The sequence below is a fragment of the Rhodamnia argentea genome, chromosome 4 (assembly GCF_020921035.1).
Source record: "Rhodamnia argentea isolate NSW1041297 chromosome 4, ASM2092103v1, whole genome shotgun sequence".
NCBI classification, from domain to species: domain Eukaryota; kingdom Viridiplantae; phylum Streptophyta; class Magnoliopsida; order Myrtales; family Myrtaceae; genus Rhodamnia; species Rhodamnia argentea.
Genome location: NC_063153.1, coordinates 18,444,928 through 18,462,134, shown reverse-complemented (window position 1 = coordinate 18,462,134; position 17,207 = coordinate 18,444,928). Strand labels below are relative to the sequence as shown.

Here is a 17,207-nt window from a genome sequence, read left to right as displayed (position 1 = left end):
TGTTTCCCGCTTAACATAGCTTTTATTGTTTGGTTTCGCATTTTCAAGTGAGTGTTTTCATCTTCTATGAATTGGAAACCTAATTTTTGAAAAAAAATAGAAGAAATAGATATGTTATAAGTTACGAAAGCTCATCACAGGACATGATGCATATTAAAAAGGTAAGTGTTGTTTAGGGTATATTTGCTCCAAAAAGCGGATCGGGCATTTATTACACTTTTGGTGACTAGAAATGGCAATGTATTTTGCTTCATGGAATGAATAGTGAGAGGTTAAATGTAGGGATTTGTGAACTTGATTTATGAAATGGACTTTGCATTGGTTCATGATTGAAGGACGAGTTGATTGTTTTATGATCATCGTCCATCTTCGTGACAATGATCATAAAAACATTGAGGGGTTGTAAGTAAATACATATTTCTCAAGACATTCTGCTTAGACCAAGGCACCAGCTGATATAATGGGGCTTTACGCCAAGGGGGAATCTTGATAAGCCTTGTCATATGGTGTTAAGCACCACCTTAGTCAATAAGCCAATAAGCCGAACCACTAATATTTACTTTGATATGATTGATCGAATGATAAATCTGATGTCTAAACTTTTGTTGATATCATACAACTCATCTTTGATATTTTACAAATATAAAGAATTTGGATAAATGCAGTTCTAATACTTATTATAAATATGCATAGTAAATGCTCGATTTGCTTACAAGAAAGTTGCATTATTTACGAGCGATGGTTTGCTCAAATCACTCAGCTCAGTTCTTTTTCAAATTCTACAGCTACCAGCAAATAAAACGAGAACGGTACCAATAGGGGAATTTAGAGAGTCAAAATTTTTTGTATGAGCCGAGATCGTGGTATCTATTTTTGAAATGGTATTTGTTGGTATTAATTTGTTAGTCCATGAAAATATATGTTCTTTTTTGTGGACTTTAGAACTCTAATCCTGTAATCAACTTGCTGTTTAGTCAAATATGTAGACGGTGTAATGTATATCTTGGTAACAAGTTAATGTAGGCAGCGTGGCCATGTCATTTCGCTTATACTTGTAAAGTTGAGGTGTGACATTTTGTATCCCAAATGAGAAGCTTTTGATGTGTTGGGTTGATCAATGCATAAAGACTTGACTACCCATAAGTGCTGCAAACTAGGTAGAATTGGAGGATAATTGAGTCCTAGCTCCAACAAAAGATAAACATGGAACAAAAACACTCAAACCTCTCTGGATATTACAGTCCCGACCTGTATCATCTATAAGCGACTTCATCGTCCGTTGTAGATTCGCAATCACTACTGAAAACACCAGGCACAAAAGTAGAATTCACATTGTGAGTGTAGCGAGGAATTATTTATTGTACTAGCAGGGGAAACAGAGGAAGTGTGCAGGGGAATTAGTCCTGCGGATGTTCCTATTGAGAAGCAGCACATGAAGAATTCAGAACTACGAAGTTCCTGGATATTAGTGTGAACTTTCCACCTCTTCACATTCTTGTACATGAAATACCAGAATTTACTAACAAGAGTCCACATATGCCAATCTCTTCAGAATTTGAACATAACTAGACTCAACTACCATAGATATAGATATATCTCGATGCACGAAGTCACCTTCAGATGAAAGACAGGACCTCAACCTATATCACAACAAGAAGATTGTAGAAGTAAGGAGTAGAGCGGTGCCTTGCCTGAAGAAAGGTCCCAAGATCCTATACTCTGAATCAGCAACAAGTTCTTAATAAGAGTTCAAACACTGCTCAACTCGAAACCGTTTCTGCATAAGAACAGAGAAGTCGTGAGGGCTTTCAGCAAAACCAAGAGCTAAACTATGATGTTATAAGTAATTCAACCAATATGAAAAGCTAAATGATCTTGACCTGTTCGAGTAAGTTACACATTCTGTTGTTTGCTTGAAACTTCTTTAGTTTTGATACTTTCCTTTTCCTGCAGACAGCATAATGAAGTTCAAACCATCAATTCTGCAAACCAAGTAGAAGCTGGGTATGTTTAACATATGCAGCAATGCAAAGAAAGTGGTTATGTGAGAAGAAAATAGAGGCAGCTTACATGCATTGCAGAGCGAGGCAAAGCATGATTGTTTTACCGTATATTCAAATTTAACTCAGTTGTGGTGAGTTATGTCACAGTCTTAGGCTGATATTAACACTTCTGAATGCACGATCTTGGCAACAAGTTATAGGGAGGTGATCATCTTAACAGGTTTGTGTATTCCATGTCATTTTGTCTATATTGATGCAACAAAAGAACCTCCTGGTGATGCAATTTAGCAGTATATCGTCTACAAAGTCCAAATCCTGGTCTTAATGCTAAGAAAATGGAATAATTCAGAGCAATCACAATCTCAAACCTAACATTTGGAATCAATTCATCAGCTGTTTAAGATAGGTTTGCGAGTCCCCCCTCTCTTTCACAACACCCAAAGCAAAAGAAAAAGGGTATTTCACACATGGTATTTTCCATTTAATGATGTTGTTAGCGTAAATATTTATGGCACTTCAAGATAGTACAAGCCTAGTTATGTTACTTAAAGGCAGAAAGTTATGTCAAATAAGCAACTAATTAGAGTAAGATGCTGGCTGGCAGTACAAATAGAGACATACTTACTGGGGACAATAATCATTTACAAATAACGGATCTACTTGATCTAGATCTAGTTCAGCAGAAGCACGAAGCAAAACATGTCCATAATATTGAGAAAACAAGGCAATTTAGGATATGAATATTGCAGGGTTTTACGACCCTACTTTTAAGATCTCTGAGCTACCTGTCCTTCAATGGTTACATTATAGAGAAAGGTATGATGAACATGAGTGGAACTAAAGATTTTGTAGTTACATGCAGGACAAGGTACATCAGCAGAATCCTGGAGTTCATGTCTTGGTTTACCACTCTGTTATGCCTATAGCAAGTACTCTCCCGCACACCGTGCCATATGCATATAGTTGGATGTATGTTAGGATGTGAACAGGCATTGCGAGAACACTAAAATAGCTCATGACATGGCAATTTTAATATTTTGGACAATATGCCAAAGGAAACAGGACAGAATTCTGTTTCCTGTTTCTCGTGCTCTCAGTATCTAAGTGCACTACAGAGTGGCTCAAGCTTGCCATTGCCAAAAACAATGTAAAGCATGCAACGATGAACTGAAATTGAGACATCTAACCTCATTTAATCCAAAATCAGATCCATTATTTGGGGTTGAGCACCTTAAAGTATAGGAGAAAATCTTGAGGGCACATAATTGCAAAAAGTAGCACTTCAGTGGCTTCTCGTTTTCTAGGAATGTGGATTGCAGTATTTAAAACTGAGTTCAACATGCCAACAGTAAATACAATAGGGGAACACGACAGATTATACAAACCAAGCAACTTTATGCACAAGTGACTCTAGTCACTCATTGTCCATAACATGCATTATTCAGATAAGAAGATTTCAACAAAGTAAACAGAATCCTGCATCACCAAGCAGTGTCCTGTCCAGAAGAGAACACCAGTGAAGTACTTGAATCTTACCAATCCTTTGTTTTCATAGTAATCGTCCAATGCCCACTGATACTTCGATTGGTTCAAACCAAACCAATGCGCCACATGGTCATCCAAGCTTGAGTGAGCTATAAAAAATAACCCGACGAATGTTTAAAAACTGTTTAAATGTCAAATATATATTCCGCTATGGATAAAATTTTTACAGAGAAATGTAAATCAAGCAAAAATACCAGCTTTCTCTATCACACTATGCCAAGTTTCATACATCAAGCCGGAAAAATGAGAAATTCTCAGCTTTATGTTCCTCAATCCTAATCCAAACTTTTAGGAACCAAAACATGATATTTCAAAGTTTCTCACATATCATAAATATCCTATCTGCAGTCTAGAGGGAAATTCACTCACTGCTCGAAGAATTCCATCTTTAGAACTAAAACTTAAAGAAACTAAACCATCAACCACTAGATCACCACAGCTAAAGTCTTAAACTTTCGCAGCATTCCCCTGAATTGGCTCCATTTTCACACCAACCAAACAAGAGGGTCTCATTCTTTCAAATTCCACAACACTAAAACACGTTCATCACAAGTGACTAGAGTTTAACCGTACCATCTTGCACTCGGTTGACAGCATTCTTGAAGAACCCCAGAAAGGACCCATTTTGCGCAGGCTTCTCAAATTGCTGCGGTGGCGGCTGAACCGGCGGAGGCACCACCTTCTTCGGCGGTTCGAAAGCGGCAGGTGCGGACTCGGCTGGTTTGGGAGTGGATGGTGGGGTCATGAACACTGTGTAGGGACCAATTTTGCCGATCACTGGTTGAGGTACAGATTCTTTGTTGATAGCCATGGTTGGACAGTGAACGAGAGAGAAATAGGCGGCGAGCTTGGGCGAGAGAGAGAGAGAGAGAGAGTGAGTGAAAGAGAAGAGTAAAGCAGAACGTGGGTACTTAGAAAGAGCGGTAGAGAAAGTGATTCTTTGAGAGAGAGAGAGAGAGAGAGAGTGAAGTGAACAGAGCGCACGCAACCCAAGTGGTCAGATCTTTGTCTCTGTTTGAATTATGCTGGTCCTTTTTTTTTTCTCTTTTTTCTCTCTCCTTCAGATGGGAACATAGGAATGAATTCAGTCAATACGAGTATAGTTTAATCCAGACATCATCATCATCTCAGAATTTGAAGACATGCGCCTTTCTTATTTTGTTCTGAATAGCATGGATCTGGAGTTGCAAGTGACACATCTTTATCAGTTCCATTTCCGGACCATTCAAAATTTTGATCTAACTAAGTTTCTTGACCAATGCCAAGTTGGGGATTCGAAATCCTTTTTTGATTCTCTCGAAAGTCTTGAGCTTGTCTTCTTCCCTACATGGTGATGACGGTGATCTTCAATCAAAAACAAAAAAGATAGAGGTGGTCTTATATATACTTTCTCCTAGAAGACTAGTTTTTTTTTTTTGGACAACTTCGATTAATTAGGCAGATTTTATAGAGACTATGTAATTAGCAAAGAATTATTCTAAATATATTGAATACTAAGTGAAGGTGCACACTTTTATCGAGAGGAATATAAGATTTACTAAGACAAATCTGGTTAGTACACTGAGTGACATGACAGACTATAACTAGACAAACTAAACAAGCAGGTCATAAACATTTTAACAGTCCTTCACATCATTAAGTACATGTATTTTGCACGCTAATCTTAGTATACTTGGCATCTTTTTTATTGGGATGCTAAACATCATCCACTTATTCAATCTATCATTTGATATACCAAATTACAAATTCGATATTAATTTTCTCGAAATCTCTTGCTCATATCTCTTGTCAAAGGGTACTATACAATAATGTCTACCTAGCGGATCAAACCATGCTTAACATATGTCGTTTTACCCATTCGTGATAAACTGTTGTATCACTTTGCATATTCAAGAGGTTGTGTCAAGTAAGAAGCATATAAATGTAGAGCGTCCATCATTTTCTCAGTTGACCCACCCTCAAATAGTTCTACGATAAAAAAGACACGACACAATATAGCATTCTCTAAACCCATTGATCGACGTGCTTAGCTACGTGTTAAACCATCAATAAATTGTTTTAAATGGGCAAAATAGCAATATTCTTGAAACAGATTCAACTATGACACTTAGCTCGTGTTCAGCCCCTTGCAAGTACAACTATTCTAGAATTATGCGGTTCTTGGCATTCGTTTAACATGAGGAAGAATAGTTAGAAGGGAGAGAACCATGACAAAGACATGCAGAAGAGTTGAGATATCACAAGTTCACTCATGCAACCTCAGTGATCTTTCCAAGTTCAAAAGAAATGCAGTACAACGAGGCACAAACTGCAATGGCTACTTCATCTGTCTTAGAACAAAGCCAGCTGCCCCTAATCACTCACAAACCATCTCAAATGGTTGTTCTCATGCACAAGATGCCACAACTAACATACCTGATAACACACACACACACATATTGATATGATTCTTCATCAGCAACCAAAATTAACAGGGATTATACATTCGACATTGGGTCATTCCCAGCTCAAAAGCCAGGAGAAAAGTAATCTCTCTCTACCAAAGTTAAACACACCTATTCAAAGCAAAACTAGATATCACAGCAGAACACAATAACCCACCACACTTGACTGGAGAGGTATCTTATTCAATATAAACATGCATGCATTTTTCCTTTTTTACCTTTAGTTCAAATTACAGAAGGTGAATTAAAACTATGGCCACGTACTACCGATCTACCAACAAAAATTAATCCCACTATTCATGCCAAGGGGGAGATTCTTCTACCGGCCTCCCAAAAATCTGATACTTTTTCCAAGTCACTGGCTGAAAACCTCGTCTCAAGCCAGAACTACATCACATAGGAAAAAACAGGGCCGATAACCTAACGTGCAGTCCTGACCAGAGCAACTTTTTTCTCAGAAATTCAGCGACAGAAACACCAATATGCATCAAGAGTATGTCATACTGATCCAGGATCTTGCGTTGCAGCAGAAGTTGCCGTGATTCAATACACGTATCAATCAAATGAGGGAACTTGCCAACGACAGCTCATGGAGCTCGGTGAGCATCCACTCCTCCCCAGTTTGACCCCCTAGGACAATGGCTCTTGTCCCTCCAACAACACAAGTACTGTGACCCCAAGCAAATCTCGGCGGTCTCCCAGGAACATTTAGTATCCTCCATGTGGGCTTTTCATCGGTTGGATCCAGCAAATAGAGTTGTGAGGCAGAGTGAAGACCAGCAACAGATCCGCCAAAGATGAGAATCCTCCCACTGGGAAGGCTGACAGCCACATGGTCAAGTCTTGGAGGAGGAGCGATGCCACCAGGATTTCCAGCTCCAGGCATTCCACTTCCTGTTACACACCTCCAACATGGCTCCTCCTCGCTCAGATCCATTGTGAAGACATCACTAGAACGAAATCGAAGGGGGCCACTTTTCGCCAAGCCACCAAACATCAGTATCTTTCTCCCACCATAAACTGTCAAAGTGTGCCCTAACCGGGACGGTGGTGTCCATGCTGCTGGTATCTCTCTCCAGATGGGTTTCTCCATTGAGAGATCAAGCAGAAAGGTATCACTCAGAAGGACGCCAGAATCCGCACAACCACCGGAAACTATCAATTTGCTGCCATCAAGGGTGCAAGAACTGTGCCATGATCTTGGAAGAGGAGGAGCCAATCCAGATATCTCACGCCATGTTGGGGGGTTTGCATCCAAATCCAGTAGGAAAACATCATTAAGTAAGCCTTGCCTCCCACAGCCTCCAAATACAACCAAGTGGGATCCATTCACACAGGTAAGTGTATGACCCCAACGACCTGGCGGAGGAGAGCTGACTTGGACATGTCGCCACTCTGGATTGCTAGCGTTCAGATCCAATACAAAAGTATCATTCATCGGTTGCATGTTAACCCCTTCACCCCCAAAGAGGACAACTCGATTGCCGACTGCACAAGCACTGAAGTTGCATCGCGAGGGTTCAACAGCACCTCCAACAGTTAGCTTCCTCCAAGCTGCTGCTTCGAGGGTGGTTAGCTCCCTTGCAAGCCGACCCCAACCGAGTCTCTTTGCACCAGGCACAGTTTCCAAGAGACGGGTAGTTTCACTACCCCATGCATTTTGACAGACCATTCTCCATAGGTCTTCATTCTTTGTGAGAGCGTAGAATCGTGTACAGACAGAGCCAACTGCTGCAATATCTCTTGGTGTCAATCTTGAAAGTATCTTAAGTGAGATTACCTCATCACTCAATTGAAATATCCCACACAACCCACGTGCAACATTTCGATCCCCCGTTGACAAGATAGGGAGCGAGGATAGACCAGTACGAAACCGTTCAGTTGATTTGGTGGAATCCTTCCCAGATATTGGACCAAGGTCAATGTTGGCTTCAGTAAAGAATTGTATCCCAATAACATGAGTAACTGCCTCGTCATCTCCATAAATAGGGGTTAGTCGCAATCTATTCAGCAATGGAGATCCATCTTTCCGGAAGTTCAAAAGCTCCCCTTGGAATTCAATCCCTTCATCCATACATCGCCTTATTTCTGCGACAACAGCTGAGTCCACCAAAGGATGCCTTCTCTTGGCAAATGGGCCTCTACACTGCAAGAACCGACTGCACAAGTTCCATGGAATTAGATATATTAAAAAAAAAAGGGAGAGACTGCAATAGCTAGCAACTCACTCACAAACATGGTATAATTCTTACCACCACGTGCACAGACACACACCTGCTAAATTTGCAATAATACGAAAATAGCAGACAGTAAATCCTAATAGTGTTACACAACAACAGGAGACTAAGGAGCACACTATACCCAAAAGAAGATAACCACAAACCATAAAACATGTAAAAATGATCTATGACTTAATCAGCATCCTGGAGGCTATAGATCGACTCAGTTGAAGCTATCATAGCAACACCAAGTGATTGTTGTGGTGCAATATGGGCCGGGAAAGAAAAATACTAATTGAAAAAATATATATCCGGTCACAAGAAGATGAAAATGAACATATAATTGCCAAAATCATGTTGCTGTCTCAACAATCCTGACCTAAAAGACCAACTCAGGAGAATAAACCCAGGACTTAAGACCACTATCCAGACTATTTCACAAGAACAAAGACTATAGACCAGGTGCTTTCAGAGACCGAACAAATCAGAACTACTAATTAATTAGATTCTGGAAAAGCAATAATTCATCCAACATTCTTTATGAATCAATTGCACAGCAAAAGACCTAGGTAGACTTAGAGAAGGCACCTAAAGCTTTGCTCCTGAAGCAGTTCAGCACACTGATATTGTTTAATTAGAACACTTTCGTGCATCATTTGATCAAGACATGTACCGACTTACCCTCAGATATTACTATAGAGAAAAATAAAAATAAAAAACAATATTCAACTCTGCACCCACCACCCCCTCACATAGGAACATAAAGTTTGTCCACTGCCATCATCAAGAACAAAGGGTCACATATCCGTTATTTCTCTTATCATGAGTGACCAATCCACTTCAATAGCCATTTAAAATATAATCCAAACAAAGATATCATATGACATAGTTAAGTAACATATCCTAGTGCTCATTATTCTGCTTTCAAACTGCGTTGACAATAGAAATGCTGACAAGCATCCTGCCAATTAGCTCTGAGGCTATATACCTTGCCAGCTACACAGTTTCCAGTACAAAGGCAGTTCATTCAGTTGACTTCTACAATCCATCTAATAGTGCCAATGAAACAGGGCTGAAACTTTCTCGTTCCTACAAAGTATATTCTCACTAATTGCCACCACACGGGAAAATCAAAACCACATGGCATGCATGCCTCTCATAATATCTCATCTAAAACAGTTTATCAGGAAAGTTCATGCATATGCTAAAGCTTCAAAGTACCAGATTATCTAGGAACTTGACGATAGAATTATGCTTGCATGATTCTCTATATGCCTCTGGTCCGCATATTATGCGTTGTTACCGTTCTCCAAGATTGTTACAACTTCGGTCAAAGCAGCAAACCTTGTAGTTGGCAACGATGAGATCATTAGACAGGTCAAATCACAATTCAGGATAGGTAGAGTACAACTCCAATACCACCAACTCGGATTGGCTATTGCACCCCACATAGTTAGGTATCCTCCTACTCCATATTCTGTGTGTATTCAAGGCCCTTTTTCTGAAATTTCTGGTGCCTACTCAGAGTCACCCAGTCCCTTTGACCTCATAAAGGAGAAATTTGTGGGCCCCAGTTTAAATGGGCAATATTAACTGGTTTTTCAAAGTCTAATCTCATCTTAAATCCAGAAAATCTACAGACTAATCAACACCGTAATTACTCATTTCGCGCACAATCTGAATCACGACCAGCGAACATTCAATTTCATATCATCGGCATAACTTACGGTCTTTTAGCATTTCATCCAAGATTATGCAACATGCTGTCCCCATGTATGACTCTCAGTGAACTTCTGTAATTCAGCATCCACGCTATTCTCATACATTTATACCCATAAACCCACCAACTTCGTGACATATCTTGGGCCTAAATATTTATACCCGTTTCATTAATACCGCCATTTTTCGACAGACTAATCAACACCATAATTACTCATTTCATGCATACGCTGAATCACGACCAGCCAACATTCAATTTCATATCATTGGCATAACTTACTGTTTTTAAACATTTCATCCAAGCTTATGCAACATTCTATCCCCATGTATGACTCTCAGTGAACTTCTGTAATTCAGCGTCCACACTATTCTCATACATTTATCCCATAAACCCACCAACTTCGTAACATATCTTGGGCCTAAATATTTATAACCGTTTCATTAATACCGCCATTTTTCGACAGATTAATCACCGCCGTAATTGCTCATTTCATGCACACGCTAAATCACGACCAACCAACATTCAATTTCGTATCATTGCCATAACTTACTGTCTTTAAACATTTCATCCAAGCTTATGGAACATTCTATCCCCATGAATGACTCTCAGTGAACTTCTGCAATTCAGCATCCACGCTATTCTCATACATTTATCCCCATAAACCCACCAACTTCGTGACATATCTTGGGTTTAAATATTTATAATCGTTTCATTAATACCACCATTTTTCGACAGACTAATCACCACCGTAATTACTCATTTCATGCACACGCTGAATCATGACCACTCAACATTCAATTTCATATCATTCGCATAACTTCTGTCTTTTAACATTTCATCGCGAGCTTATGCAGCATTCTATCGCCATGTATGACTCTCAGTAAACTTCTGCATATCAGCATCCACTCTTTTCTCGTGCACGATATCCCCAAGAACCCACCAACTTTGTGACATATATTGATCCTAAACCTTTATGATTGTTTCATTCAAACTGCAACCGATTATTTATTTGCCATTGATACTTTATCTCCAAGCTCCGTAAACAAATATTTCTTTGGCCCCCAGACCATGTTCAGCTAGGTCTTCTAGAACACAGTTTGTCTGCATATCTATGAAAGTTGCATACTCTTCCTAGAATCTATATCAAACCACCTCCACTGAACTTCTTTAGCCCCAAAATATGTTCCCACCAACTTTTTGTAGAAAATTTTGTGCCTCTAATCCGACCTTCTTTTAAATTTTAAGTGCTAACACATGCATCCAAGAGGCAAGTGGATAAGGGCGGACTAAAAGTTCCCTCTCCCAGCGCAGTGCTTGTTCCCTAATCACCACTGCATGTTCCATAATATCAAAATTTCAAACCTTTTTAAATTCTCACACCATGTGGACTGAAGCGTCCATGCAGCCACAGCAGATTGTGTTAGGCAATTACCACATCTAATGGAAATGATTCACTCAAGATCTATGGGCATATCTTTGTATGTAAAGCCACATCTTTTCACCAGCTTAATTCTCATCCACGCAGATCCTTATAGCAAACAAACAATTCCAATCTTAAGAATAGTGCAATCAAACCCTCAGTCACTTGTGCATTGGAATTCCATTTCTCATCAACCAGACAGCTTCTCCTTTGACCGAAACTGGAGTACTACCCCCCCCTCCCTCTTCCCACACCCCCCAACAAAAAAACCCCTCAACGACCAAACCACGCCCACACCTTCAAGAAGAAGATTCTTGTAGATAGGTATAAAAAATTGCACGCACTAATCTGCCATATTTTGTTATAAGGCATAATCAGTTATGCAAACCGCAACGATAAATTTCCACGTACTATTTGTTCTTTACGTTTCTACCACTCAAAATTTCAGTATGGAATTCTCCTTCAGTAATGTATTTGACATAAATGCATCTGCATCTATTCCATCAATTGTGATATTAGCAACATTGTTGTTGAGATACACAAGAAAGAGAAAGAATTAGAAATGAAACTTTTAAACAGTCATAAACAAATGATCCCCTCAGATAAAAGATGACCATAGTTTCCACAAAACATTAGAATATTCACAACAACTAAATTCCATGGGATAGCCAATGCTTGTAACTACTTCGCAGTAAGCGACCACCTAGACAGTATTAAAAGACAATCAAGTACCATACTCGCTGCCGCATATTACTGAAGCTTCACCAAGACCTCTCAGAAAGGTGTCAACACAAAAACACAAAAGTAAGCCTCCTCAGGCACATCCAAAAAGCTCCACCCAGTACTTCTCTCCCCATAAAACCTCCCACGGTTTCATTTCAGATTAGGCATAACTAAAAACTTCCAGATTTAAATCAAGATGAAAATCCTAGAACCCACATCATTTACATCAATCAATTGAAAATACCAGAACCAGCTCAATTCCAAGAACACATGAAGAAAACAGCAAAGCAGATGACCTAATCTCAAACAACAAAAATGCACCTCACTCATCTCTCCATTAAATGCAACAACAGAGAAGATAGAAGGGAAGAGAGAGAGAGAGAGAGAGAGAAGAGAGATTAGAAACTGACCAGTTGCGACCGAGGACCTCCTCGGCGCGATAACCGGTGACCATCTCGAAGACGGCGTTAACGTAAATGATGGGGTGGTCGGGCTCGAGAGCGTCGGTGACGACGAACCCGCAGGGCGAGGCAATCTGTATCAAGTTCTCAACGGGGAAAGGAATCGGGCCACCGTCGTTGAGCATGAACCCTGCTTCCTCTTCATCCCCGCTCAAATCCGAATTGCTACTGCTGTCCCACTCCATCAATTCCTCCCCAAGCTCCGAGCTTTCCGATTCGCCGGTGCCTCTCTCTTCAACCCATTAATGGAAACCCCAACGAGAAGTGGAGGTGAACGCGCGGGGAGGAGAGACGCCGACCCAATTGAGATTGCCTCGCTTCGCGAGAGCGAGAGGAAGAAGGGGGCAGATGGAGGGTTTTAGGTTTCTTGAGGTTCGCAGGTTCGTGCTTGCGCGAGAGAGAGCGCGCGCGATGAGAGAGAGAGAGAAAGAGTGAGGAAATGTGAATTGAGTACGTTTGGCTAAGAAGACGACTCAGAGAGAGAGAGAAGATGTGTGCAGACCGACTCGATGTAGGTAGAAAAATCTGGTCGTGCGGAGTGGCCCAAATTCTGTTGATATTTTTCCTTTTTTCTTCTTTTTTCCTTTTTTTTTTCATTTATTACTTGTGAGAGTTACAGAATTGTTGCGTCATATATTTTTTTTTCACATGGAATCTTTTCGACTATTTCTCAGAAATTCATGTATCTACCATCTACCCTCCTTTTTCCTGTAAAAATGACACTGTAGACTAATTGAGAGAGATGTAGGCTTTGATAATGTGTTTATTTTGGACACAAAATGTCATAAATTCAAATCCTGTCATCCCTATTTATTATTTCTCGTCTGAACAATAACGAGTTATGTGATTTGCTTGTTCTATGATGTTTAATAATTCAAATTTAATCAACCCGATCAAGATACGACACATCCTATTGAGTCATTGCGACGAGAAAATGCTTATCGAAAAATGTTATTCATGGCTAAATTCATTGAGAAAATTTGTCGTCAATATAGTCTATAACAGAGCATATCGCATCTAAATGAGGCAGGTTTACCTAACAAAAGGATTTCGTTTCTCCACGCCATTCCTGGATTGGGGTCCTTCTGACAGTGTCATTGCCTTATCTTAGGAAGCATCAAACTTTAATTCCCAGCAAGTCATTAGCTGTGGTCAAACCCAGTCTCCATTGCTCGAAACGAGTTCTGCGATCCGTCACACGTTTTCTAGTTTTCCCTTTCTGGGTGGGAAAAATGCCATCTTTACTCCAAACAAACCTATAACAAGAATGGGAAGTAATCCTAAAAAAGGACAGAGCAGCCCCACTTTGATCCTCCCTTGTGCTCTAATCAGGCTTGGTCAATCAAGTGCCTGATGTATCGTAAATCTCCCCGCCGCGAAGCGGCTCGCTCATCTCATGAACCGCATATAATGCGGAGTCAAAACCCAGGTGGTGACGAGAAACTAAGGGTCCGTATGGTAACGCTTTAGAAAAAGTGTTTACGTTCCCAAAGTATTTCTAGACCACTTTCGGAACAGAAACGCGTATAGTAAAAAATTGTTCCAAAAGTGATCCAAAAACACTTTTGAATCAAAAATGAGAAACAAAAAAAAAACTTGTTTCTAGATTTTGGAATACTTTTTAGAAACAACTCGAGGGCAAGCTTGTACAAGCTACCACCACCCACCATCGTTGGCGAGGAGTTAAAGCAGCCGCCGCCGCCACCCCCCCCCGGACGGCCGCTGCCCGTCACGGGTCATCGGCCTCCACCGCCCCTCGCTACCGCCGCCGCCTGCCCACGCCGATCACCGCCGCCGGCCACCGCCGGTTGCGGATCCTTCCTTTTGGTAAAAAAAGTGTTTTTTTTTTTATACTTACCAAATGCGTTTCTGTTCTCGAAAATCGTAGTCGGGAATAGAAACACAAAAAAATATTTCTGTTCCAAATATGTTCCTAAGAACAGAAACGTTACCATACACAGCTTAACCCCGTGGAAGTGAAATATGAGCAGGGCATCGAAGATAACAGAGTTCTTGCCTTTAAAGCAGCGGCAACGAAGGGAAATCACCATCCCAGTAATCGATCCAATACTAGAGCAAACCAAGCAAATCCTTACACAAATTGACATATAGTAGGTCATTGAATCTGAAACCACCCATTTAGTGAAACGAAATCCTATCATCGTAGTTAAAAGCAACGACATGGTTGGCAACACAACATTTAGACATTGCAGTTTCTGCGTATGTGGAGGGCTGCATTCACATGGCCTTGCTGCAGCATAATACCGGACTTGTCATCAAACGGTTTGGCAAACATCAGTTGTCATCGAACCGTCCCAAGGCCCAAGGGGGATCGAGTTAGGTAAACAATTCCTGTTCAAGTAAAGAGATGTCATTGTCAGTCTTTCAAGATTCTTGAAGGGAAAATATAGCACTCTGCTCCGATCAAAGACTTATAATTCTCAGTATCAAAGCAAATGGCCTTTGTGAGAGGCTGTCAAACTTAATCCAGTAATCAATTTAAGAGAGAAGCAAAGTCATTTAAGGCCTGCTCAGAAGCTTTCAAGTAATCCCACCAGTCCAAACAAACAATAACAACACAAGGGAAGTGAATTGAAAAGAGAAGTAGAACACGTACAGCTTTCTAGCTCCTAGTTACACACAAAAATTTATCTGCTACAAGGCCAAAAGCATACTACTGTCTCTGCCCTGTCCAAACCAGAAGAGGCAAAAGGGACAGCTATTATGAGCAGAGAGAAGAAAATGGAAAGAAAAATTTCGCAAAACAAGAGAGATGAGTGGTATTTTACATTTTATTCTGCATTTTCCGCTAAAACTAATTGGATGTGATCTTAATTATTGGCAATGATCCAGAGGACAGCATTATTATGCCATTAAGCTGGAGGATACCCATTTTTGGCAATGATCAGTAGTATTCTACAGATCTTTTGATGCATATCCAACAGGTTACTTACATAAAGTAATAAATTAGGTAACATATGAGGCATGGCATGCTCTATGAAAGGTTGCAGAGACATCAAGAAGGGAACCAAAAAGAAGAAAATGTGTACATGAATAAAACATTCAGGTTTTTCCTTGTCACTTGTCAGGCACAAAAAGAATTAATTAACAAGAAACTAGATAAAAGCAGAGGAATCAATAGTAAGGTAATAATGACTTTTCAACAAGACAGGAGCCAAGAGACAAAACTTTACCGCCTCATGGTAATGCTTGTGATAGGACAGGTGCAAAGAGACAAAACTTTACCTCCTCATGGTAATGCCTTCTCGAGAGACATCTACGAAGCATGTCCAGAAGCTAAAGCACAATAGTTTGCTGCTATATCATCCCACAGACATTCTTCCTGTTACCACCCGTGTAGTTTCTTCCATTGCAGCAAGTTCATTAGGCACTAATCAATGCATATTAATTAAGTCAACAGAAAAGGTCAACCCAAAGAGGTAAGCCCCATTGAGCCAAACATGAGTCCAGATGGTTGAAAACACCTGACGCAGCAGAGAAACAGAGTGAAAATGCGAGTGTGGGATTGAAATGTCATCATGAAGAAGATCCTTCCAGGTAATCCATGAAATGAAGGAAGAAGAGTGCAATTCTCACTTGACAACAACCTACCAAATATCATGATTTAATTTCTATAACATTCGATTAGCAAGCTGCTGTTCATGGACGGTTCCCCCGAAAGGTTAAATCCATATTCAAAGGGTAAGCCACTCCGACCATGAAGATCATATTCAGTTTCATTCTGGGCCACCATCTATTACCCGCAAAAAGAAATAAGAAAAAAAAGCTTGAGACTGGTAGCAGTAGGTACCAACAGCAAGTTAAAAAGAAACAGCAAATATGGAAAAAAAAAATGCTGAAGTATCGAGGTACCTGCTCTTAATTGGATGGAATGGTTATGTATAATGGCTGTCTGCAAACTCAAGCAAAATCAGAATCAAGTAATCTTTTCCTTGGTAATGAAGCTTACTGTGCCTAGCAATTGCAATCAGCATTGCAAGGACATATTCACAACACACCAAGCTAATGCTAGCCACTTCCACAATAAAATACCCAAGAAAAAGGATGAGAAAAAAGACTTTCCGAAAAAGATCAGTCCTTGAGGTAAGCAGAGGGCCATGATGGTTAAGAAATTTAGTATATGATCCACCCAAAGATCAGAAGCTTCTTAAAAAGATCCACAGAGCAGTATTAAACATGAATAGGAGTAAAGTTATGGCTGTAGTGATATGACAAGTCGTTCAGATAAATATATGAGCAAAATCAAAGAGCAGACTCAAGAGTGATCTATGGATGATCTACTACCATGGGATTTTTCAAATTCCAGTTTGGAAATTGTTCTCAGTCGAAAAGGACTCCTCCAGCCAAGACTAGAAAAGGACGTAACAACAGCACACTTAGTCTGAAATGTCCAAGACTCTTGACGTGATTTTCAGCCATAACATTATCTATAAAATAAATTTCGGAATATAAGTATCTCCCTTTTCAATAGCATAAAAGAATCATACTCCACTATAGATTCAGCCTTCACAGCTAGCGTGTGTAGGGAACATGCAGGGTTACACTGGTTGAACACATTTTGCGTACAGAAACCTGAGAGAGAGAGAGAGAGAGAGAGAGAGAGAGAGAGAGAGAGAGAGAGGGAGGGAGGGAGGGAGGGAGGAACGGTTCA

General features: G+C 40.2%; 2 protein-coding genes across 3 annotated transcripts; both read right to left on the bottom strand.

Annotated features, from left to right (window-relative positions):
* Positions 1-1,440: 1,440 nt before the first annotated feature.
* On the bottom strand, positions 1,441-17,197 carry LOC115744617. The gene is made up of 5 exons (XM_030679880.2): positions 17,130-17,197; positions 4,122-4,373; positions 3,540-3,637; positions 1,881-1,947; positions 1,441-1,777 (listed from the first exon to the last, which is right to left on the bottom strand). Exons 2-4 carry the CDS (start codon positions 4,357-4,359, stop codon positions 1,894-1,896), a joined length of 390 nt encoding a protein of 129 aa, XP_030535740.1. The 5' UTR covers positions 4,360-4,373; positions 17,130-17,197; the 3' UTR covers positions 1,441-1,777; positions 1,881-1,893.
* Positions 5,986-17,200, bottom strand: LOC115744476 (adagio protein 1). Of its 2 annotated transcripts, XM_048278408.1 has the most exons (3): positions 17,129-17,200; positions 12,485-12,922; positions 5,986-8,151 (listed from the first exon to the last, which is right to left on the bottom strand). In XM_048278408.1, exons 2-3 carry the CDS (start codon positions 12,718-12,720, stop codon positions 6,552-6,554), a joined length of 1,836 nt encoding a protein of 611 aa, XP_048134365.1. In that variant the 5' UTR covers positions 12,721-12,922; positions 17,129-17,200; the 3' UTR covers positions 5,986-6,551. The 2 variants fall into 2 exon arrangements, with proteins under 2 accessions (XP_048134365.1, XP_030535548.1); XM_030679688.2 differs by lacking the exon at positions 17,129-17,200 and having other exon boundaries at positions 12,485-12,994.
* Positions 17,201-17,207: the final 7 nt, after the last annotated feature.